At 45.9% G+C, this 24740-nt stretch overlaps 1 protein-coding gene across 1 annotated transcript in view; it reads right to left on the reverse strand.

Annotated features, from left to right (window-relative positions):
* LAP3 (leucine aminopeptidase 3) overlaps positions 1 to 19300 on the reverse strand; it is a 31064-nt gene extending 11764 nt beyond the window's left edge. Inside the window, exons 1-8 of the mRNA XM_011948818.1 lie at positions 18952 to 19300; positions 16563 to 16678; positions 14710 to 14764; positions 14129 to 14234; positions 12876 to 13035; positions 11363 to 11527; positions 7546 to 7704; positions 772 to 896 (exon numbers count right to left, since the gene is read on the reverse strand). Of these exons, the coding sequence (XP_011804208.1) occupies positions 772 to 896; positions 7546 to 7704; positions 11363 to 11527; positions 12876 to 13035; positions 14129 to 14234; positions 14710 to 14764; positions 16563 to 16678; positions 18952 to 19053 (988 nt within the window). The 5' untranslated portion in view covers positions 19054 to 19300. The remainder of the gene's footprint in view (positions 1 to 771; positions 897 to 7545; positions 7705 to 11362; positions 11528 to 12875; positions 13036 to 14128; positions 14235 to 14709; positions 14765 to 16562; positions 16679 to 18951) is intronic.
* Positions 19301 to 24740: the final 5440 nt, after the last annotated feature.

The following is a 24740-nucleotide window of genomic DNA, read 5'->3' on the forward strand; positions in this document are numbered from 1 at the left end:
AATGGACGTTTTTTACACAACTGGAAACTTGAATTAGGTTACTGTATTAATCCTTGGAAAAGATAATGGTTTTGTCATTACACAGAATGTCCTTTTTCTTAGAGGACATGTCATGATGTCTGCAACTGACTTTTAAATAGTTCAGGAAATAAAAGGCCTATGACAGTGAAGGAGGGGGGCATGTCTGACAGACCTGGACTCCAATTCTACCTTCCTTGTGCAATGGACATGACTCTGGGCATTATTATTTAACCTAAGACTCTCTCCTCCTTCCCCGTCTGCTCTGAAATGAGTATGAGCAATGCTATTATACAAACTCCCAGCACTGTGCCTGGGAGTTTGTATCTTCCACTACTAAGAACTGCCACATAATGAGCACTTTTTCTGTCCTAGGCACTTTCTGTGTGTTGTGCCATTTCACCGGCCACAATCCTACGAGGCCATGAGCCAGCAATGTCCTGCTACCCCAGGTACCAAGCACATTTCATGATGTCAACTACAAAGTTGACATTATGTGCTCCTGACCGCTAACCACCTTTTGCAGAAGTAAAACAAATCAATTCCAGTTACAGCCCACGGGCTGCAAGACACATTCAGCTCAATCAGCTCAGACAGTAAAACACTTATCTGAGCTAAATAGCTTCTGCTTGATGACTATTTAAAAATCATTTCTTATCTTTTTGGATTAGGGGAAATCATATCTGTTGTTTCTGTTCTCCACCTGGCTGGAATCCAGAAGCTCTCTGAGATGTAATCCCTTTCCCCACTTACCTATAATATTAATGGGCAAATTGAGCTTTGCAGCAGACACAATGGCTGAGCATATAGTTGCAGCTCCTCCCATGTCAGCCCTCATGAGGTCCATATTTGCAGAAGCCTTGATGGAGATACCACCACTATGGGAAAACAGACAGTGTGCAATATTAACAGCAAAGAAGATGGCCAAAATCACTCTATTTAAAAAGTACAGCCAGGCATGGTGGCTCACGCCTGTAATCCTAGCACTTTGGGAGGCCAAGGTAGGCAGATCACCAGGTCAGGAAATCGAGACCAGCCTGGCTAACATGGTGAAACTCAGTCTCTGTTAAAATTACAAAAAATTAGCCAGGTGTGGTGGCACGTGCCTGTAGTCCCAGCGACTCAGGAGGCTGAGGAAGGAGAATCGCTTGAACCTGGGAGGAGGAGGCTGCAGTGAGCCGAGATCGCATCACTGCACTCCAGCCTGGGCGACAGAGCGAGACTCTGTCTCAAGGGAAAAAAAAAAAAAAGACGTAAACTGAGAATTAACCACCACATAAAAGCATCATATATGCCAAAGAAAAGTCAATTTTCTAAATTTAGAATCTGATTTCAACATTTTCAATGATGATAAATTTAGAATCTGATTTCAACATTTTCAATGATAGTACAGTCTTTATAAAAGACACAAAATAATTCCAGAAATATAGATGAGTGTCTTAGCCTTTTTTTTTTTTTTTGAGACGGAGTCTCGCTCTGTTGCCCAGGCTGGAGTGCAGTGGCACGATCTTGGCTCACTGCAAGCTCTGCCTCCCAGGTTCATGCCATTCTCCTCCCTCAGCCTCCTGAGTAGCTGGGACTACAGGCGCCCGCCACCACGCCCGGCTAATATTTTTTGTATTTTAATAGAGATGGGGTTTCACCGTATTAGCCAGGGCGGTCTCAATCTCCTGACCTCACGATCCGCCCACCTCGGCCTCCCAAAGTGCTGGGATTACAGGCATGAGCCACCTTGCCTGGCTTTTAGCTCATTTTATTTCTACTTGAATGAAATTTAAACAGTGCCACTGGAAACATTACTATATCATAAAATCAACACTGTGCAAATTCCGTCTCTTTATTATCTCATTAACTCCTGACACCCACATAGTCTTTTCAGCAAATTTTATGAATTGATCAACTTATGGAACGTGAAGGTCATGCGCTGTGAAGGAAAGCTGATGAGCTCATAAACGACTGGGAGCATTTCTCTCAAACCCACAGATGGACAGAGGGCTAACATTTCCTTCCAACACTGCACAAGGTGTGCTACATCCTGCTGATGGCAACATACAACCTGAATGAGGTACAGGCCCAACGGCTCAGAGACAGTACTTCAACATGAGAACTGAATAAGGCTGCAATTAGCAAGAAACCAAACTACCTGACCCCAAGAGGCCTCTAACTAGTTAGTGGCTTTTCTGCTTCCAGTCTGTAGGAGTCCAGAAGCAACATGCTTCCCAGGCCAAGCACAGAGCCAGGGGCTTCGACTCAGAGTTCTAATTGAGATCTGCTGCTCACGTGCCCTGGTGGCTCACTGGAGAGAGGTCTGCCTGCTGCTCTGAAGTCTGCTTTCCTTCAAAATTAAGTCCTAATTCTCACTTACCTCAGAAGCACTTGTTACTTAGATGGTGGGCATGTTCACCAAGAATTAAAGATGATCCCCTGGCTCAAACAAGACAAATACATGGGAAAACCCCATGGACAAAGGGGACATGCTTTTGCATTTGAAGTTTTTCTTCTGTCCACCTGCCACATTTATCTGCAGGCCTCTTTTGGAAGTTCAGCTCTCTAATTCCCATGATTATGGTTCTAAGGTAGCCACCAGTTAAAGATCAGCAATCAGCTTTGCTCACTTTTTCAATCTCTCTCAAATCCACCCACTTATTTTCTACTCAGCTGCCCTCGTTGATGCTACCACCCTCTGTCATTTAGATGTTTGTCAGGTCTCCTTAAAGGGTCTTTCTGTATCAGTCTCACCACTGTCATTTCATTAACCACAAAGACAGCACATTTTTACACACACACAAAATCTATCTCAATCAAACTCTCAGTAGGTTTTGTTGTGTGAAAAAACAAGCAGATACATCGAGTGTGGTGGCTCACGCCTGTAATCCCAGCACTTAGGGAGGTTGAGGCAGGCAGATCACTTGAGCCCAGGAGTTCGAGACCAGCTTGGGCAACATGGCGAAACCCCATCTCTATAAAAAATACAAAAATTAGCTGGGCATAGTGGTGCGCATCTGTAGTCCCAGGTCCTCGGAAGGTTGAGGTGAGAGGATCACCTGAGCCCAGGGAGGCTGAGGCTGCAGCAGGCCGATATTGCACCACTGCACTCCAGCCTGGGCGACAGAGTGAGACCCTGTCTCAAGAAAACAAAACAAAACAAAACAAACAAACAAAAAACCCAAGCAGATTCTAAAATGTATATGAAAATGCAAAGGATGTAGCCAAAGTCATTCTGAAAAAGAAGAGCAAAGCTGGAGGACTCATGTGACTAGATTTCAAGTCGACTCAAAGCTGCTACAGTAATCAAGATACTTGGTCTTCAGGCACTGGTGAAAGCACACAGAGTCCAGAGGCAGACCTACAATTATATGGACAACTGATTTCCACCCAAGGTGCCAAGATAGTCCAGTAGGGAAAGGACAGTCTTTTCAACAAACAGTGTTGAAATAAATGAACATCCACATAGAGAAAAAAAACACAAAAAACAAACCACGTCTTTTCACACCATATACAAATATTCAAAGTGAACCATAGCCTCAAAAGCTAAAACTCACTTAAAACAAAATATATTTTAAAAACCTTAAAACTCTGTAAAGCAAACACTCCTACAAAAAGGGACAAAAGATTTGAATACCTTACTACAGAAGATATACCAATGTCCAATAAGCACATTAAAAAATTCCCAGCTTTGGTGGGTGTGGTGGCTCACGCCTGTACCCCAGCACTTCGGGAGGCTGGGACGGGCGGATCACTTGAGGTCACGAGTTTGAGACCTGCCTGGCCAACATGGTGAAAACCCATCTCTACTAAACATACAAAAATTAGCCAGGCATGGTGGTGCGTGCCTATAGTCCCGGCTACTCAGGAGGCTGAGGCAGGAGAATCTTTTGAACCCAGGAGATGGAGGTGCAGTGAGCCGAGGTGCACTCCACAGCCTGGGTGACAGAGCGAGACTCCATCTCAAAAAAAAAAAAAATGACCAACTTCATTAGTCACTAGAGAAATGCAAATTAAACCACAAAGAGAGATGACTGTATACTCCAGTGAGTATACAGCTGGAATTATAAGGACTACCAGTGTACAGCTAGAATTATAAGGACTGACAATATCAAATACTGAGGAAAGTGTAGAATAATTAGAATCTTTGTACATTGATGGTAGAAGTGAAAATGTAAACACTTTGGAAAAGTCTGGTAGTTTCTTAAAAGTTAAACAATTATACAACACAGTGGCTGTTTTCCTAGGTACTCTTCCTCATGCAAGAGTAAGGAAAACATGTCCACACAAAGGCTTACAGATGCTCTTAACTTTCTTCCTAAGAGCCTAAAACTGGAAACACCACAAATTTCCACCAACAGATGAATGGGTAAACAACATTTGGCATTTCCATACAATGGAACACTACTCAGCAATAAAAAGGAAGAATGACTGACATGACCAACAACATAGATAAACCCCAGATACTATGCTGAAAGAAAGAAGCCAGACATGAAAGACTGCATTTATATGAATTTCTGGAATAGGCAAAACTAGTCTGCAGTAATAGAAAGATGATCGGCTGTCTGGAGCAGAGGCAGTGGGAGAATGACTACAAAAAGGCAGAAGGAAACTTCTGGAGGACGATAAAAATGTTCTATTTTCCTGACAGTGGTGAATAGTGCAGAGGAGCATACATTTGTTTTTTGGTTTTTAAAATCAATCAATCTATTTTATTTATTTAAAGATAGTGTTTTACTATGTTGCACAGGCTGCTCTTAAACTCCTGGGCTCATGTAATCCTCCTGCCTCAGCTTCCCAAGTAGCTGAGATCACAGGTGTATGCCACTGCACCCACCCGGGTGCATGCATTTGTTAAAAGTCATTGAGCTGCTCACTTAGAGGGTGAATTTCACTGTATGTATAAATCTCATATCATTCTGTTTGCTGGAAACCCTTCAGTTACTTCGAACTGTTCTTAGAGCAGAGTCCAAAATCTACACAGGCCTGCAGCGACCAAGCTTCTGTGTACCTCTCTGGCCATATCTTGGCCCTTCTGTCTATCACGCTCTTGTGTGCAGGCACACTGGTACTCTTGCCATACCAGGAATTTACCCTGCTCCTTCCCACCTTGCCGCCTTCACCATGTTTCCCTGTACTAGAATGCCTGTCCCTAGTCTCTGCTGAGCTAATTCCCCCTGATCCTTCACATCTTCAACTAAAACTGACACTGCTGCAAGGAAGCCTTCTCTAAATCCAAAGGCGGCTTTGGATTTAGGCCTTTGGGTTTAGGCCTCTTTGTTTTTATTCTCAGCAAAAAAATGCAAATGTGGATTTAAATTAACAATAAATTTCACCCTTAGCATAAAAATACTTGTGTCACAATTGGCAAGACATTTAAAAACAGTTTAGGGCCAGGCGTGGTGGCTCACACCTGTAATCCCAGCACTTTGGGAGGCCAAGGTGGGTGGGTGGATCACGAGGTCAGGAGTTCAAGACCAGCCTGGCCAACATAGTAAAACCCCGTCTCTACTAAAAATACGAAAAAATTAGCCAGGTGTGGTGGCAGACACCTGTAATCCCAGTTACTCAGGACTAAAAATACAAAAAAATTAGCTGGGTATGGTAGCAGGCCCCTGTAATCCCAGCTACTCGGGTGGCCCAGGCAGGAGAATCGCTTGAACCAGGGAGGCAGAGGTTGCAGTGAGCTGAGACCATGCCAATGCACTCTAGCCTGGACAACAGAGCGAGATTCCGTCTCAAAAAAAAAAAAAAAAGTTTAGGCTGGGTGTGGTGGCTCACACCTGTAATCCCACCACTTTGGGAGGCCAAGGCAGGCAGACTGCTTGAGCTCAGGAGTTCAAAACCAGCCAGGGCAACATAGTGAGACCTTGTCTCTACTAAAAAAAAAAAAAGAACAGTTTAACTTTCTAAATTATATTTGCTGTATTGTTTTTATGATATACATTTTAATACAATAGTATAATGCATGTAACTTAGAAAAAAGCATGCATATTTGGAAAGGGATGTGCTCACGATCTTTTACCAATGGGCTATACCAGGAAAACCATTTGGAGATCAATGCTTCAAAGGAGAAGATGTGAACTAGGGGGTGGGAGACACAAGAGGCACTGTGACCTGCTAACACAAGGAGACCACACTGGCAGCAAGCTATGCCAATGACAGAGGCTTCCTACATCTAGAAGAGTTCCAGAAAGGGGACAAAAATGTACGAGGGGACATCAACATCTCATGGTTCTCTAGCAGCATTTTCCAAAGTAGTTTCCAGGTAACGTGATTCCCAGAAATCAGGGTTCCTTCAAAACGAAATACAGAAAATGCTATATTCTGTACCCTGAGAAGTCCTGTAGTTAACCAAATAAAACGAAAATGAAACCCTTCACGTGTTTCTCTAACCTAGATTTTTTGCTAAGTAGCCCTTTTTACGCCTCATACTCGCTGGCATCCCTGAAACTTGTGTTTGGTGGCAAATGCTTCCCATGGGAAATACCAAACTCCACCATCTTTCTCAGTTCAGCCTCTCCTTGGTTGACATAACCAGATCTCGTTTCCAACTCTAAAAAATACTTATGGTTGAACCAGATTCATGGGAGCTAGATTGGTCAGCTAAAAGAAGTAATCATCTGATGTAAGCAAAGGGAAAACAGCACAGTCCAAACAGGGGCATCACCACTAACCTCGTGGAGAATCTCTAACAGCCACAGAGGACAAGCAAAGTGCATGGCAGAAAAATCTGAAGACACTTTAGGCAGAGCACAGTGGCTTATACCTACAACCCCAGCACTTTGGGAGGCTGAGGTGGGAGGACTGCTTGAGACAGGAGTTTAAGACCAGTATGGGCAACATAGTAAGAACTCATCTCTATATTTTTTTTAAAAAAAGGACACACCTGAGTTTGACTTCTGACTCCACTTCTAGTTATAGAACTTTGAACAAATTATTTAAACTCTAAGTCATGGTTTCTTTACCTGTAGAATGTCTACAATACCTAGCCCACAGGGGTATGGTTAGCGCTAACACATGCAAAATACCTTACAGTCTCTGACATATTCTAAGCATTTTAGAAGTGGTAGCATAATAAATTTAAAGTAATGTATACCTTCAACCAAACACCATGTTTTTGAATCAAACTATAAACCAGCCAGGCGCAGTGGCTCACGCCTGTAATCTCAGCATTTTGGGAGACTGAGGTGGGCAGATCACTTGAGGCCAGGAGTTCAAGACCAGCCCGGCCAAATGGCGAAACCCCATCTCCACTAAAAATGCAAAAATTAGCTGGCTGTGGTGATGCACGCCTGTAATCCCAGCTACTTGGGAGGCTGAGGCGCAAGGACTGCTTGAACCTGGGAGGCGGAGGCTGCAGTGAGCCGAGATCATACCACGGCACTCTAGCCTGGGCGACAGAGTAAGACTCTGCCTCAAAAAAAACAAAACAACAACAACAACAACAAAAATCAAACAAAAAAACCCCCTATCACCAAGTAATTTAACTGCATACAAATAATTCACCAAAATACAAAGCACAGACACCATAAAAAATACCTGTCAAAGGTAATTCCTTTCCCAACAAACACCAGGGGTGGTTCGTTTGCATTGGGGCTGCCTTTGTAGTGAATTTCCAAGAAGACTGGGGGCTCATCAGATCCTTTGGCCACACTGAGGAATGATCCCATTGCCTGTTCCTCAATCCAAGACTTGGGTCTATAGGGCCCAAAGAGGGAAAAAGTAAATATACTGTTACCTTTGTTTCAAAAAAAGCGCATCACAGTGTGTGGAAAAGTATCATATACAAGCTCTTAAAGTATACACACATTAAGGTTTCAATTATCAGGTCCCATTATTTGCTTTCAGTATATTCTTGGGCAAGTGACTTGATTCTAAGCCTATTTCCTCATCTATAAAATGAGGTCTGTAACTCTTTCATCACAAGATGAACGAGTTACTAAGAGAAGTCATGTGAGGTACCTAATACAATGTCAACTAATAGTCTGCAGTCTATATAATTAATTTCCTCCCTCCAATCTACTCAGATATTTCTACAATTTTAATTTAAAGATGAAGTTAGAAGGCCAGGTGCAGTGGCTAATGCCTGTAATCCCAGCACTTTGGGAGGCTGAGGTGAGAGAACTGCTTCAGCTCAGGAGTTTGAAAGCAGCCTGGGCAAAAAAGTGAAACTGTCTCTAAAACAAATAAGGTAAGATATAATAAAGATGAAATTAGAGGCCAATGCAGGAGGATTATTTGAGCATAGAAATCCGAGACCAGCCAAGGCAGCAAGTTGAGACTCGGTCTCTGCAGAAAAAAAAAAAAAAGACAAAATTAGCCAAGCATGTTGGTGCATGCCTGTTGTCCTAGCTACTGCAGAGGCTAAGACAGGAGGCTCGCTTGAGCCCTAGAGGTCAAGGCTGCAGTGAGCCACGATCTCGCCACAGCAGTCAACCTGGGGAACACAGCAACACCCTGTCTCTTAAAAAAATAAAATTAGAAATAGGCTCTGAGACCACAAAGAGTTCTTAAAGATAGGTAAGGGATCCATTGCTTTATTTCTAAAAATGAAAAAAAAAAAAAAAATCAACCAACAAACAGCAAACCAAAGCTATATTCCAATGACTGGGAAAAAATAGCCTATTTATTTGCTTTTTAAGAATTGCTGAATTCTATCTTTTTAATGTTGTCACATACTGTTTCTCAAAGTTTCAACTGTAGCTTGAGGCATCTTTGATTTAAGTGAGAAAACTAATTAGTTCTTACTCGATAAACATGGGATTACGGGGGTAACAGAATGGAAACAGTCCTTAGTTCAAATTAGAAAACTGATGCCATATTGCTCTTCTTTCTAGGCTAGGAGCACAAAAGGGCTTTGTATTGATTTCTGGCCACAGTAACTAGGCCAAGAAAGAAATCCTATCCTCTTGCAGACCAGCAACAACCACAGCCCAGGAATGCTCCTCCAGTACTTGCCAGCCCCTTGTTAAAATGATTAAACTAGGACTGTATCATGGTGGGATGATCAGCACACTTCGAAGGCAAAAAAATTTAAAATTGGAAGATAAAACAGTTTTAAAAGTCACTTGAAAAAAAAAAAAAAAAACAAGGCTGTGCAATGTGGGCATTTTAAATCATTAACTCAGTGCTTGACGTCTGATTAAAGTCCTGCCCTTGTGGAAGAACTGCCTGTGTATCTTTCATACACACCAACCTACAATGGGGAGGGCTCAGTGCAGCTATGTCTCAGTTTAACGAGTCATACCCCACCCATGCGTCCTGCCTGGTCTCTGCTGAACTCTTTTCCCTTTGCGTGGCTACAAGTCTTGCAACTTCCTCACCTGCCCTGCCCTGCCCCACTCTCTTGTACTGTTAATTTCTAAACAACCTGCAAGACTCTGCGTAGGCTCCATAGTCTTTTTTTCTGTTTTGAGACACAGTGTCACTCTGCCGCTCAGGCTGGCGTGCAGTGGTGTGATCTCAGCTCACTGCAACCTCTGTCTCCCAGGTTCAAGTGATTCTTGTGCCTCAGCTTCTTGAGTAGCTGGGAACACAGGCACGCACCACCACTCCCAGCTAAGTTTTGTACTTCTGGTAGAGATGGGGGTTTCACCATGTTGGCCAGGCTGGTCTCGAACTCCTGACCTTAAGTGATCCACCTGCCTCAGCCTCCCAAAGTGCTAGGATTACAGGTATGAGCCACTACCCCTGGCCTAGACTCCATATTCTTTTTAAAATTTTTATTTTAGAGATGGGTCTTGCTATGTTCCCTAGGCTGGCCTTGAACTTCTGGACTTGATCGACCCTCCTACCTGCCACCTGAGTAGCTGCAAATAGAGGCGTGGGCAATCGCACCGGCAGCTCCATATTCTTTGGCAGTCCCCCTTGTCCCTCTGCTCCTGCAGCACCCTCTGCAAACCTCATTTACCTGCCTATTCCTTCTTACAACATCCTCACTTTTTGCAAGGACAAGGACCACTGTCATGCATCTTTGTATGACAAATTCCAGGCACACCAGAGGAGCTGTCAGCACCATTATTTGGTGACCAAAAGAACCTAAACACTGCTATAGATTAAACATATACTAACCATTCCAGAAATTTTATCAAGCTCTAAGTACTGTGCTTTCTATAGACTATAGATTTTTCTTCACTGTCTAAACCATAGGTGCTTTCCTGAAAAAAAGTGAACTCTAATCACAAGTGAGTACTAAAGAATTCTTTAAAATGGAAGTACCCTTGGGAAACAGCTTTGACAATAAAGAATTCTTTAGGTCAAACAAATACCTGTTGATTTGTTTTAATCATAAATTCCCAAATGCTCAGAGTTGGTTTGCTTAAAGGGCTGGAGATCCCAAGAGAGCAATGGAACTGGACGAGCAGCCTTTCAGCTCCAGCAGCCTCCCACTGACACGGCACTCAGGGCTGCCTGGGAGCACCGATGCTGGAGTCTAGGCTAAGGGAATCTATGTGGCAGAAATTCTCATCCCATGTCTAGTGAGGCATGCTGTGTTCTTCATTTGTGTCCAAAAGTGAAGATAGGAAGAATTCACCAAAATAAACCATTTTAAGTTCCTCAAAAAATTAAACAGAGCTACCATTTGATTCAGCAATTCAACTCCTATTCAACCAAAAAGAAAAAAAGGTAAAAAACAACTGATGTCCATCCTCTGATGGTTTTAGGGGATGGGAAACAGGGAGTAACTGCTAATGGGTATAGGGTTTCTTTTGGGGGTTATGAAAATGTTCTAAAATTGATTGTGGTCATGGTAGCACAACTCTGTGAATATTCTAAATATCAGGGCAGGCATGGGGGCTCATGGCTGGAATTTCAGCACTTTAAGAGGAAAAGGTGAGATTGCTTCAGCCCAGGAGTTCAAGACCAGCCTGGGCAACATGGCGGGACCCATCTCTACAAAAAATTAAGAAATGAGCTGGGCATGGTGGCACACACCTGTAAACCCAGCTATTCAGGGGGCTAGGGTGGAAGGCCGGAGCCCAGGAGTTTGAGCCCATGTTCATGCCTCTGCCCTCCAGCCTGGGCAACAGAGCAAAACTTTGTCTCAAAAAAAAAAAAAAAATCATTGAATTGCACACTTTGCATTAGTGAATTGTATGGTGTGTTAATTGTGTCTGAATAACATGGTTATGAAACATACATGTACATAGTATATCACGGCACTCTCTCAAAGGCAAGGAAAGATAGAAAGAATCTCAAACTCAGCTCTATTCCAGCCCCTGTGTGGCCCCCCGTGGGTCATCTCAAATCTCTGGTCTCAAGTTATTCCTCTAAACAGTGAGGGAGCTGGATTTTAGGATCTCCAGGGCTCCTTCTGGCTGTAACATCCCAAGTCTGTGACACAATCCTGAATTACCTGATATGGACCTCGGTTTTACTACTAGCACTTTTGAGATTCTTCTCAATAATTTCGGCAAATCTGGTTGGCGTCATCTCATTGGCTGGCGTCTCCATCAATTGGCGTGCCAAGTTCTGCCCAGAAGCAAACAGGACTCCTTTCTGCCAGGCCTCCTGATCCCCACTGGCAGAAGAAAGATAAAGTCACTGTCAAATAACCTCTCAAGAATGCCAACTGCCTGCCAACTAGGAGACACTCTTACCTTACAAAAAACAAAAGAGGAAGACTACAAATCAAAAACGATTGGCACTCAGGACCTGGATTCATTTTTCGTGATCTGACCCAGGGCAGCAGATGGTATGGTGCAAAGAGCTAGAAAACATGGCCATGTGCAGCAGAACCAGAGAGTATCCGGTCAGGCACTTCCCTTCAGAATCCTCAGCTGCATAAAAAAGGGCCTGTGCTGTGGGGTCTTTGAAGCTCTAAATCTACCACATAAATGAAGAGAAGAGGCTTCCACATAAATGAAGAGAAGAGGCTTCCACAGAAAGGCGCGTTTTGTTCTCCTTCACTGTATCAGGAATGATGGAGCCCCAAGTGCTAACTGCAAAGCAAGCGTACGGCAATGGCTCTAATGTGGCACTGAAGGCCTTTTTGTCTTCTTTTACCTAAGTCAGGGCTCCAAATTCCAACCCTTCTGTAAGCAGGATCAGCTTTAGAAGAGAGAGGATACAGGCACATGTTTTACAACCCTGGCTCTTCCTGTGGCAACACAGAGGTGGGTGAGTAACAGCAGATGGCCTGGAAGGCCTACCACGTGCCCCCCACTTGATGTGCCCTTTTGGATGATGACACAAACCCCATGAAGTCAGTATTACGACTCTACTAACAAAAGCAGAAAATGAAGCACAGAGATTTCAGTCACGTAACCAGCAAGGTCCCCCAACGAGTAAGTGGTGGAGCCAGGACTTAAGCCCATGCTGACTGGCTGCAGAGCCCGCACTCTCCCCCACTCCCCACAGCTGCCAACCCTTGGGCAGTGCCAGGGCCCCCACTGTGCTTGGCACCATCTGCTGAAGGTCTCATCTTATTTATTCCTGATAGCAGGGACCCCACTAGCCCACAAGGGCAAGGAGCAAGCATCCAGAGGATCTCTTCATCTGTGTGGTGCTTGTGTTTAGCACAAGGCCAGCAGGTGCCAGCTAAATGAACATCATCTGGGTTGAAACCTGTGGGATATGTCTGTCATGTCATTCCTCCCTCTCAGGTAAGAGCTGCCTGTTTACGGCTTCCTTGTAATCAGAACAGGGAGGGATCCGGGAGTCATGGGGGAAAGAGACACATGCTGAGATCCAGGAGCAGAGCTTGGGCTTAATTGTAACCACATTATTAAAACAGCTGAGGCAATGGGGAGATCACAGCCAAGCCATGCAGCTGTGGGTGGCGCTGAAAAGCAGGCAGCTCATATCCCAAAAGCCAGGCTGTCAGAATGCCAGGGAGCACCACCCTCCTCCTAATTTGCTTCCATCACCTTCCATAGAGCTTCGCCGACACAGCCATCTTCTTTTTTTGCTTCAGGTCATCGTATTCATAGAGACCAAGCACCGCTCCCTCCGCAGCAGCCTGAGCGTCTCCACAGGGATCCACCTCCACAGAAGAGAGCTCCAGGTCTTGAACCTGCCTGCACCCTGCTTGAAAGGACAGAGGAATCAGAAAACTGGGGTCAGTCCAAGACAATTCAAATAGCACACAGCAGAGGCATGGCGTGGTGTGCTGGGCAAACAGCCCTGGGGTTCCAATCCCAGCCCTGATACCCGAATGTTCTGAGCTTCATTTCCTCTTCTGAAAGATGAAGATGTGAGTGCATTTCACAGGAAGTACCTGACTCCCAGGTGGTGGCGGTGAGGACAGGCTGATGGGAAGAATGAACAGCTCCCCCGGGAGAGCAGTCCAGGCTCTCAGGAAGTGGCAATTACTCCTAGGATTATTTCTGAAACACTATGATTTCCTGGGGAAGCTTCCTAATTGCCAAGAACTTCCCTGATTAAAAATGGCAGGGCAATGATGATGCCAAAATTATATCCAAGGAACTGAGCAAAGTCCATCATTAACACAGCATTTTATTAAGATCAGGTCAGCAAAAACTCTCAAATAAAAGTTATTAAATAACCACTTCAGTGATATCTGAAGTTCATGAGCATTCACAATATACACAGGCCTAAAGAGTAACCAAGCCAATTATCACTGTTTCAGAAATGTTTTCCAAAGCATCTTTAATCACGGCTCTCGACGGTATTAGGCCCGTCCTGCTGCTTAACGCTAAGTGACTCAATGACTTCTGCTGGGACACCCTGGGACAGGCACACACCTTTGACTAGTGATAAACAAGCACGTCACGCTTTGCTTCCTTACTCTCCTTATTTGTAAAATCTGATGACTCTGTGTTATTTAAAAGTCAGGAAGCACCAGGGTGGCATTATAAAAAATCTGTACACTACAGGTTTTGGTAAGACACAGCTCTAACATGACAAGAGTGGACAAATGGTAGTAAAACACCGAAACAAGATATAGATATATTAAAAATAAAATTCCATTAGCTAACCTTCTGTATTTATCATAAAGCCAAGCATATTCAGCAAGAGGAACTGAATTTTTGTTAAGATGAATTATGTCTGTGTGAACGTGGGAAGGGGTAGCGATTGGTAAAAGGACAAAAAGGGGGAAAGAGAGGTCATCATAAAGAGTGGATCCTTAGGATTCTTTAAACTTAGAAAGTGAAATCACCTGCAACAGCAGCTCTGATGTTTTCTTTGCCTTCATGCCAGTTTTCCTGTTCGTCGATTCCAGCTGCCTTTTTGCCGAGGCCAACTAGCACCACGCTGGGGAAGTCCTGTCCCACAGATACACCAAATCAACCACTTTCTTTCTTTCATGCGTTCATTTCCAGCAGGGAATTTTACATGTGGAAACTCACTGAACTCCCACACAATTACTTTAACTGTAGCAACAGGGCTAAACTCACGGTGAAATTTGGTTGTGGTTTTTTTTTTCTTTAAACCTGTGTGTCCTGGCAAAATTTAATAACTTCTATGTTTGAGAGACAGAGTGAGTGAGGATACTTTTGCAAATAATTGTATGTAAGCCAGAGCCACAACCGGATAAAGAAAGCCTTCAGATTGAGGAATATAAGATAGGCGGTACTTTTTGACAGTAATTTGCCTCTTAATCTTAAATGTTTCTGCTTAATACCGGAATAAAATCATATAATCCAACACAAAATGTTTAGTATGACTACACAGTCACAATACTTGGTATACATTAGGTGCTCACTGAGGGTTTACCAAATGATCATGTTCTTCTCATACCTGATGCAGACCATAAAAGGTTCGAGTCTTGCCTGCCTTCAGAGGTGGTCCAGATCTAAAACAAGAGGAAACAGTCGTTTTAAAACAGGTAGTTTGCTCTGCTCACTTCGGAAGGCACACTTACATACTCACCATTATCACACTATTCTGCTGCTTCCATGGTCTTTTTCACTAATGTTTTTATCCAAATACAGAATGCTCTCAAGCCAGATTTCTTTTTTTTTTTTTTTTTGATAGAGACAGGGTCTCATTATGTTGCCTAGGCTGGTCTCAAACTCCTGGGCTCAAGCAATCCTCCCACCTCAGCCTCCCAAGGTGCTGGGATTACAGGTGTAATACAGATTACACTGCTGATCTACCGTGCCCAGCCCAGATTTCTTAGGTGTAGCCTTTCTAATTCTAGCTCAAAAACTATTTAACAAACTTTCAGATTAGATCTAACACAAACATATTTGAAAACAATGGAAAGCAATGCCACAGCTGCACAAGGCGTCTGAGCACTGATTGACGCTGAACCCAATGAATCTCAAACGTTTTCAATAAAAGACACAAGACACCAAAAACACTGCAGTAATCTAAGTGGTGTTTGGCTTGGAGATTGTATATCTATGTGATTTCTCTACAGACCGGACACCCAAACCGGATGCTGACTATCCTGGGCAATTTCCAAACAAAACAGATCCATGACTATAAAAGGCCCATAGCACAGATGCTCTGGAATGCAGCTGACAGCCATCCATTAGGAAGGCAGGGTGTTCTGTACTCACAGGTTAGCTTTCGGATTAATGAATTAATCAGTGCACTTGAGAATGCTCTGTGTACTGCAAGAACTGATAAGAAATTGAGAAGAGATACAAATTCTCTTAACTGATGATTAGTTACTATAATTAGACTGCATCTATTAGATTCTAATTAATACCATAGTTGCAGTGTTTTACATGGATACTTCTATGTCTGCCAAATATAGCGCGCAGTTACAATGTTTCCCTGCTGTCAGGATCTCCAGCCCCATGGAGACTTTTTGTATTTTAACTATATCCCCAGGTGATTCACAGATACTTTAAATTTTGAGAAACCCTTGCAACTGCAGGTACGCAATCAAAGAGCAAAACCCTCAGGATGCTGTTAACTATCTTAGGGATCCTGCTGTCTCTCACAAGAAAAGGGGAGTTAAAAGAAGTAGAGAGGTTGCTGGGAAGGCAGCTGGGAGGAAGAGGGTGGGGAAAGTGAATTTGAGCCAGGAGGGTGGGCTGAGGAAATCTGGTACTTTCCAGATTATTCTGGATCCCTCCTTCCCAATAGATTCGTGATGGGGCTGGAAATGGCCTGACTTCCCAGAACTGCAGACCCATTCATACTGAAGCAAAGTACCAAAGTGCACTCCAAAGACACAGGCTTTCACTTCTGCTTCTGGCCAGAGCACTTCCCAGAATTGTCTCTTCTGACAAAAAGGCACAGAAAAATATTCTTGCCCCGGCACAGCGGCTCACACCCATAATCCCAGCACTTTGAGAGGCGGAGGCAGGCAGATCACTTGAGGCCAGGGGTTCAACACCAACCTGGCCAACAATGGTGAAACCCATCTCTACTAAAAAAAAAAAAAAAAAAATTATATATATATATATAAAATAGCCGGGAGTGGTGGGGCATGCCTGTGATCCCAGATACTTGGGCATCTGAGGCATGAGAACCACTTGAACCCAGGAGGCAGAGGTTGCAGTGAGTCAAGATCGTGCCACTGCACTCTATCTAGCCTGGGCAACAGAGTAAGACTCTGTTTCAAAAAAGAAAAGAAAAAATACTGTTTTGATTTGGTAGCACTTTAAGAACTAGAGCCCACAAGCAACACTTACATGTTCAAAGTCTCTCTCAGTTTTCCAGCTATCAATTTATCAAAATTCTCTCCTGCACTTGTGAACTGCGGCACATCGTCTTCTTTTTCTTTGGAATAGATTCCTAAAACAAGGCCCTGGGAATAAGCAAAAAAATATAAATAAAATAGAATTAGAGTAGATCCCTTAGAGGGGCTCAGGAGTCCCCAAATTCCAGAAGGAACAAATAATTCCACACAAACCTTGTCCTCCCCAAGGACAGAAGAAAGCCAAAAAGGCAGCAGGAGCTGGGGTCAGCTACATGTGCACCTGCCCAAGTGTTTCAGATTCCTGCCAACGCAAGACAGATCACTACCCATCCTGGACATTGCCCTGGGTTTTTGTGCTCACTCCCGGGAGACAGCTTCACTTTCAAATGGAGCAGAAAGATGTTTTGTTTAAGAAAAATCCATTTAGAAAAATGGATTTGTTAAGAAAAATCCAAGTTAGACCCTGAAAGGAATCAGAACATGCCACTCCAAAATGTACCGCTTTGGCACACTGGTTATTTTGAGCTAAAGGCGCTTGAGAAACAGCAGGTGCAGAAGGGCTCTCTGAACTCCCTTTCTCCCTAAAAGCAGGTCATACAAATCCCCATGAGAAAGGTGATCTCCCTGTACCAGGAAAAGGAGAACATTCTTATCACCAGAAACTGGAAGTCAACACCAAAATGGACCTGTACAAATAAACCTACTGAACTTACCCTTAAATTCTATTAGTTCCCCCCCATATGATTTCCTGGTGATTATTCCACAGTTTACTAACCCAAGCCCCTTTGTCTTGTCACATCCCCACAATGTATTATCCTTTGTTCAAAAAGGTATACAAGCTTTTGGGCCCAACGCTTCTTCAGGTCTTCATTTTCCTCTTGCAGACTCCCGTGTACACGTAAAAATAGTAAATAAAATCTGTATTCTTTTCTCTTAATATATCTTACGTCAGTTTTCTTAGGTCCAGCCACAGAACCTAGGAGGACAGAATTGTAGGATTGATAGGATTCCTCTCCTACAATCCTCAAGTGCAAATCCCAGATATCCTAGGATGCCGTTCCAATCAAGTCAATGGCTGTGCCTCCCATCATAAGGGCTGTTGCCACGTAAGGACTGCGGTCAACACAGAGGCTGTAAGAGAAGCACCAGCTTCCTAGAGAGGGTAGAAGCATTCTGCTAAGCACTTAGCGGCTCACTCCCTTCTTCTCCTTTGCAAGTCCCAGGTCTCACATACAGAAATGAGAAAGTAAACCTAGTAATACTTAGTATTTACTTTTGCACGGCAATTTATGACTTTAAAAATGTTCCGTCTGCCTGACGGCAATTCTGCTAGGTGGAAAGAACAAGTAGTCTCATTCCCCCTTGACCGATAAGGAAACTGAAACCTAATTTGACAAAGGAGCTCCTGTCTGGTAGGACTGAGTGAGAATCCAGATGTCTTCCCACCCAGCAATTGGTCTTTCCACAAAACCACACAGACACTTAGAATAGTGACCTCTCGGTCTTTTCCACCAAAGACAACAGCCTTCCTTGGCATTATTAACTCTGCCAGGTTCTAACTTTCCTAAGATTGTTCACTCCCCGGGAATCAATTGAACCAACTGGGCAACTGTTATCTGGGCAGGCTGTAGCACAGTACTGGAGACAGCACGGCTCAGGCGACTGGTCCCTTAGCCACTGAGATACCTGCAGGAGACTGGAGCTCAAGCTCCACCTAGAACGTTCTTCTGCAGGGACAGTCATCTCTTTCTGGTGCTCAGGTGTGACTCCGAAGCTTGTGCTGGTTCCGAGAGTCATTCCCTTTCCAGATCCTTCACATCTGAAGAGCGACCTTCGTAATTTTTTGGAGTTCACTTTTCTTCTGGAAGGTGCTCTTAATTCTGGGAAATGTGGGTCTCTCTGCAAAGCCCTTTTCTCTAGAGAGACATGCATTTCCTCTAGAAACCCTTCCAAACCACTTAACTCCCTGACCTTTCACTTCCGCGGGGGAAAGAGCCCTGTGACTCTGGGACCTCAGAAACCCTTTCACCTTGGCAAACTCCTCCAAGCTCGGGTGGGGGCCCCACGGCTGCGTCCTTCCCCGGGTTACTGCGAGGACTGCGGGTGACAACTGGAGCAAGCGCGCGGCCGAGCGGAGCCGGGTAAAGGGCGGCTACAGCCATCACCCCCTCGCCCCAAACAGGGGAAGCGCGCCCTCAATACGACCGCTGGGGTCCTCAGCGGCCTAGGCCGATCCCCGAAAGGAGAGAATTTTTCTTTTAAACTGATTTTTGCAACTTGGCGTGGACGCCCCGGACACCGCAGCTTCCACCCGCCCCGCAGCCCAGTCGTCCACAGGCATGGCCCCAGCATCGCACCGAGAGCGAGCCGCCGCCTCTCACCTTCGTCATGTCTGCGGCGGAGAGATCCCGGCTCCCGAAACGTCTCACCGCCAGACGTCGGACGACAACTCGCCCCGCAGCCGGAAGAGGCAGCAAGAACATCTTGTCGGCTCGTCCCCTCGCGCCGCCCTCCAGCAAGCACGTGGAGAGCGGTGGGCGGGCGCGCGCCTCGGGGCGGGGCTTTTGGGGTGCAGACGGCGCGCGCGCGGACGGGCTCGGGCGCCGGGCAAGCGGAATTGCGTCTGGGGCGGGGGCGGATGGGCAGCACCCGCCGACTGGACTGTTGGGACCAACCCGCGGCTGTTGAGGGGACTCAAGGGTGTGCCCGCATAAGTGTGCGCGTGCGCATGCGGGCGGCGGCGAAAAGGCGGGCCTTCCGGACGCGGTTTATGGTCCCGGGACGAACGCGAAGTAGAGGGGCGGGACCGAGAGGGTGACGTCACACGATGGGTGGGACGGAGGCGAGGCGAGCTCTGCGAGCGGGCGTGGGCGGAGCGCTGGGCAACTCGCGGGAAATAGGAACTGAGTGCCAGACCTTGTACTCAAAGTTGCTGAATGGTAAGACACTCCCACTGAGTTTTCGTTTGTTTGTTTGTTTTTTTTTGAGTCGGAGTCTCACTCCGTCGCCCAGGTTGGAGTGCTATGGAGCGATCTCGGCTCACCGCAGCCTCCGCCTCCCTAGTTCAAACAATTCTCCTGCCTCATCCTCCGGAGTAGCTGGCATTACCGGCGCCTGCCACCACGCCCAGTTAATTTTTTTTTTTGAGGCGGAGTCTCCCTCCTGTATCCCTGGCTGGAGTGCAATGGCGCAATCTTGAGTCACTGCAACCTCCGCCTCCCGGGTTCAAGAGATTCTCCTGCCTCAGCCTCCGGAGTAGCTGGGACTACAGGTGCCCAACACCACGCCCGGCTGATTTCTGTATTTTTAGTAGAGACAGTGTTTGGCCATCTTGGCCAGGCTGGTCTTGAACTCTTGACATCCGGTGATCCATCCGCCTCAGCCTCCCAAAGTGCTGGGATTACAGACGGGAGCCACTGTGCCCGGCAAATTTTTGTGTTTTTAGTAGAGGCGAGGTTTCACCATGTTGGCCGGGCTGGTCTCAAAATCCTGACCTCGTGATCCGCCTGCCTTGGCCTCCCAAAGTGCTGGGATTATAGGCGTGAGCCACCGCTCCCGGCCTGCTGTCATAATATTCTTAGTTATAATATTTGCAAAGGTGGTTTCATTCTCATTGTCTGTTTCCCCCAGTCATCTAGGGAGCCATGCCTTTTTCATCTCTGCATAGCGAGTGCCTAGATCTAGCATTTAGACTGTCCCTGGAACCAATACAGGATGCTCATAATATGTTTGAATGAATTCATGATCAAGGTCTAGTGCAGGTAGCATCTATAATTAAAGAACAGGATGGGTGCTGTGTGGCTTTCAGAAAATAGAAGCAAAAACAAAGAGAAAGCTTGAAAGGAGCCAGCAGAATGAGAATGCTATAGATGATTGAGGTGAATATCTGGGTCAGGAGAATGTGTGGGAGGGTGCTGGCTTGGCTTGGGGGTGGAGAGATCAGGCCTGCCTGGAGTAAGAGGTGGTTATACAAAGAGAGTGATGCTGGATTAAAGGGAATCTTGAAACGCAGGAAGAGACGTTTATTGTGGATGTGGGAGTCAGTAGACAGTCTTTGTAGAAGCTGGTGGGGTGGCGAAAGCTATTTATGATTGATAGACACTGGAGTCAAGGGTGGAGAAAGACTGAGCAGTGCTGGGAAGAGTGGTGCCTTAGTGAAAACCAGTGCATCATCCAGAGAAACCCTTTTGTTAGAGACAGGATCTGGCTCTATCGCCCAGGCTGGAGTGCAGTGGCACGATCGTAGGTCACTGTAAACTGGAAGTCTTGGGCTCAAGTGATCCTCCCACCTGAGCCTCCCGAGTAGCTGAGACTACAGGCTTGTGCCACTAGGCCTGGCTTTTGTTTGTTTGTTTGTTTGTTTGTTTGTTTGCTTCTAGTAGAGATGGGGTCTCTCTCTGTTGCTCAGGCTGGTCTCGGACTCCTGGGCTGAAGTGATCCTCCCACAACAACCTTCCAAAGCACTGGAATTATAAGTGCATGCCACCGTGCCCAGCCCAGAGAAAATTCCTTTGGGTTATCTTACTCAGATTCTATGGAAACTTTTTTCACAACTCTAAATTGCAAATAGTTATGAGATGCAGTCAACTGTTGACTATAGATATGGAAGTGCTATCCTGTCCAGTTGATATGCATTCAGTTTCTGAATCTCATTATTTACGGTTGACACCTATTATCAGGAGCAGAAGTCCAAGTGCAGTCGAGAATGGGACAGAACAATGATTTACTCACACAGAGAAGAGACAGAGCAGAAGCAGCTTCAATAGTGGGTGTTGGTCCCCCATGGCCAATGGGTCCCCCTGCAGCAGACACAGGGCAATTGGCTTCCATGTACCTCTCTTGTGCTATAGCAGCATGACCCTTTGACACCTCCGCCCCCGCTCTGACTACCCACACTCACCCCACCACCACAGAGTGTGAAACACTGAGAGCTGGGGAGTGTGTCTGAAGGTCGTTGATGCACACGCTGCACACACTGAACACCTTGAACCATGTTTCTGTTGTGCTGAAATGGAGTGTTCACTGTCAACATTGCCCTGGTGAGACAGGGGTGCCACACCATTCGCAGGCCACGTGTCCTTTCATCAGTGACTGTGTGAGTGGGATGTTCTGTTGTTCAATGGCTCCATGTCCCTGTGGATGACAGGGTGCATGGAAAGTCCATCATATTCCGTGGAAGTCAGTGGTGCATGCCTGTAATCCCAGCTACTTGGAAGTCTGAGGCAGGAGAATTGCTTTAACCCGGGAGGTGGAGGTTGCAGTGAGCCAAGATCGTGCCGTTGCACTCCAGCCTGGGCAACAAGAGCGAAACTCTGTTTCAAAAAAAAGATCCACCCATTGTTGTGTTGCTTGGACAATGAAAGAGGTTCCTTGGTCAGAGTGAAGTCTCTTGGGGTATCCAAAAACATAAATTCTTTTCAAGGGCCCCTATGGTAGCTATAGCATCCATAGGACAGACTGGAATGGCAACACCTTAGCAGTGAGGCACCAATGGGGCCCATGGCTAGGGGTCAAGGGTCCAATGAGGTCAACCTACCAGACTTAGGTGTGTCCTAGTCCTCAGTTTATGTGCCCTAATTTTCCTCTTGAAACAATTTAGGCCCATTGGCAAGAATCACAAGATTGTACTGCATCCTTAGTCTCATCTTTCAGGATCATCCCTCAGGCCTTGGCCCCTTCTTGTATCTGTGGTGGACTTCCATGTCTAGTGGGTTGATGTATCAAGCAGGCGGTTGTCACTCATAGGGCATAAGCTTGATCAGTGAGAGTTTCATTCATGATCCATCTAAAAAGGCCGTTTTCTGTGAGCATCCACATGAGTGACATATATTTATCCTTCCCAGTCAGCAAGCTGCTTCCATAGTTCTTGTCCCCACATGGGGGATCTCTCATTAGTCCAGTTATTCAGCTGCCATTCCCCAATCACATGATTAGACTCTTGGCAACAGCCCATGAGTCAGTGAAAAGTAGCAAGGTATAGTGGTAGGTGTGGCCTGTGTGGTCATCACCACTGCACACAGTTTGGCCCATTGGGGAGAACATTCACATCCAGTCAAGTCAAAAGATGACCATCTGCTGGCCAGATGGTAGCCACAAGCCAGGGCACCCCATTTGCTTTGTTTCGAAGACTCATCAGTAAACCATGTCATACCATTGGCAGGTACATCTTTGAATCTTGGATCCCAGGTCACCACTGGAGGGGCAAAGCATTAACAGTGGGTCTCTTCATTCCTTTTGCTAAGCTGGCTGTTTGTTTATGGAGGATTTTAGTTCGTGTGGTCCTGGCTGGGCCTGATATTGGATGTTCTGTTTCTGTTTGCTGATTAAGCTCTATTGAGCCTATCCGATTTTATTGATAGGATTCATAAACACGAGAGTGAGAATGGGCAGTTTAGGTCATAGCATCATACGCAGCGCTCTGGCTATAAGATGCTCAGTCTCCACCAGTGCCCAATAGCAAGCAAGAAGCTGCTGTTTGAAAGGGGTGTATCTGGTGGCTGCCTCAGGCAATTTATGTGTCCAAGATTGGAGAGGCTGGTGTCCTCTGGTGGCAGTTTCCTGCTGCCACAGACTCCAATTGGCATGTGTGGATTTTGGGGTCACCAGCAGTTCTATGGGGCCAGGAGGCTCCAAAGGCTGCAAAGGCAGTGTCTGGTCCATGGTTTATTAAACAACTTCCAAGGCTACTGCTGCAAAGGACCCTGTTTCAACTGGCCTTATCCTTAACTGTGCCATTTGGCCTGAGACATTTGCGTCTATATTGTCCCTTTATCGAACAGATGTGCCAGCCAGGCTGCGTGAGACTTCCCTGGCATTTGTCCATATTTGTCCTTCCATTTTTGTGTTTCATTCTCAGAGAAGGACGTCATTTCCACAGTTCTGTTTTCAGCAGTGCCATTGGTGGTTCTGTGTTGAGTGCAAACAGATCTTATTTGAGGCCAGCAAGTGACTGGGATAGGTAAAACTCTCTGCACTAGGGGCTCCTCCCATTTCCCTCTAACGTTGTCTGTGGCCCCTGGGACACTATGGGAATATCACCCTGTGATCAGAGGGAGGCCAGCCTCCCCTGCCCCTGTACACCCTAGAGAGTCTGCAACACCCTGGGGTGATGTGGCTGACAAGCCCTTGCATTTCTACCCCATCATGATGCATCTCATAGAGACTTGCTCACTGAGCCAAACTGTCAAGCAAGTGGCATCTGTTGCCTATTATCAGGAACAGAAGACCTAGCCCTTCCGCCCACTGCATTCTGGTGTCTGAGTCACCAACGGAAACACAACACAGTTGAACCCTGAATGGAACAGTGCTTTGCTCACACAGAGAAGAGACAGCAAAATTAGCTTCAGTGGTGGATGCTGGTCCCCCATGACCAGTGAGTCCCCTCGCAGCAGACACAACCCCCCTGCACCTGTTTCATGCAGCAGCAGGACCCTGTCTCCTCCCTGCCCCTGTGGGGTCTAAAATACTGATAGCCAGAGGCATACCTGAGGGCCATTAACACACCTGCCTAAACAGGACAAAGGTGCACACATTGGGCCTGAAACGGGGAAAGACATTCCCACGCAAGGTGATAAGCTGGGCCCAGGCTGTGTGGGCTGTTTATCTCTTTTTTTGTTGAGATGAGTTTCGCTCTTCTTGCACAGGATGGAGTGAAATGGTGCGATCTTGGCTCACCGCAACCTCCACCTCCTGGGTTCCAGCGATTCTCCTACCCCAGCCTCCCAAGTTCCTGTGATTACAGGCATGCACCACCACACCTGGCTTATTTTGTATTTTTAGTAGAGATGGCGTTTCTCCATGTTGGGCAGGCTGGTCTCGGACGGCTGACCTCAAATGATACGCCTGCCTTGGCCTCCCAAAGTGCTGGGATTACAGGCATGAGCCACCGTGCGGGCCAGGCTCTTTGTCTTCTCTTTTATCTCTTAGGAAATGTTCCAGGCACTTTTTTTTTTTTTTGAGACACGGAGTCTCACTCTGTCGCCCAGGCTGGAGCACAGTGGCACAATCTTGGCTCACTGAAACCTCCACCTCCTGAGTTCAAGTGATTCTCCGACCTCAGCCTCCTGAGTAGCTGCGATTACAGGCATGCGCCACCATACTTGGCTAATTTTTATGTTTTTAGTAGAGATGGGACTTTGCCATGTTGGCCAAGCTAGTCCCAAACACCTGA

Source organism: Colobus angolensis, unplaced genomic scaffold (genome assembly GCF_000951035.1).
Source record: "Colobus angolensis palliatus isolate OR3802 unplaced genomic scaffold, Cang.pa_1.0 Scaffold284, whole genome shotgun sequence".
Classification (NCBI taxonomy): Eukaryota; Metazoa; Chordata; class Mammalia; order Primates; family Cercopithecidae; genus Colobus; species Colobus angolensis.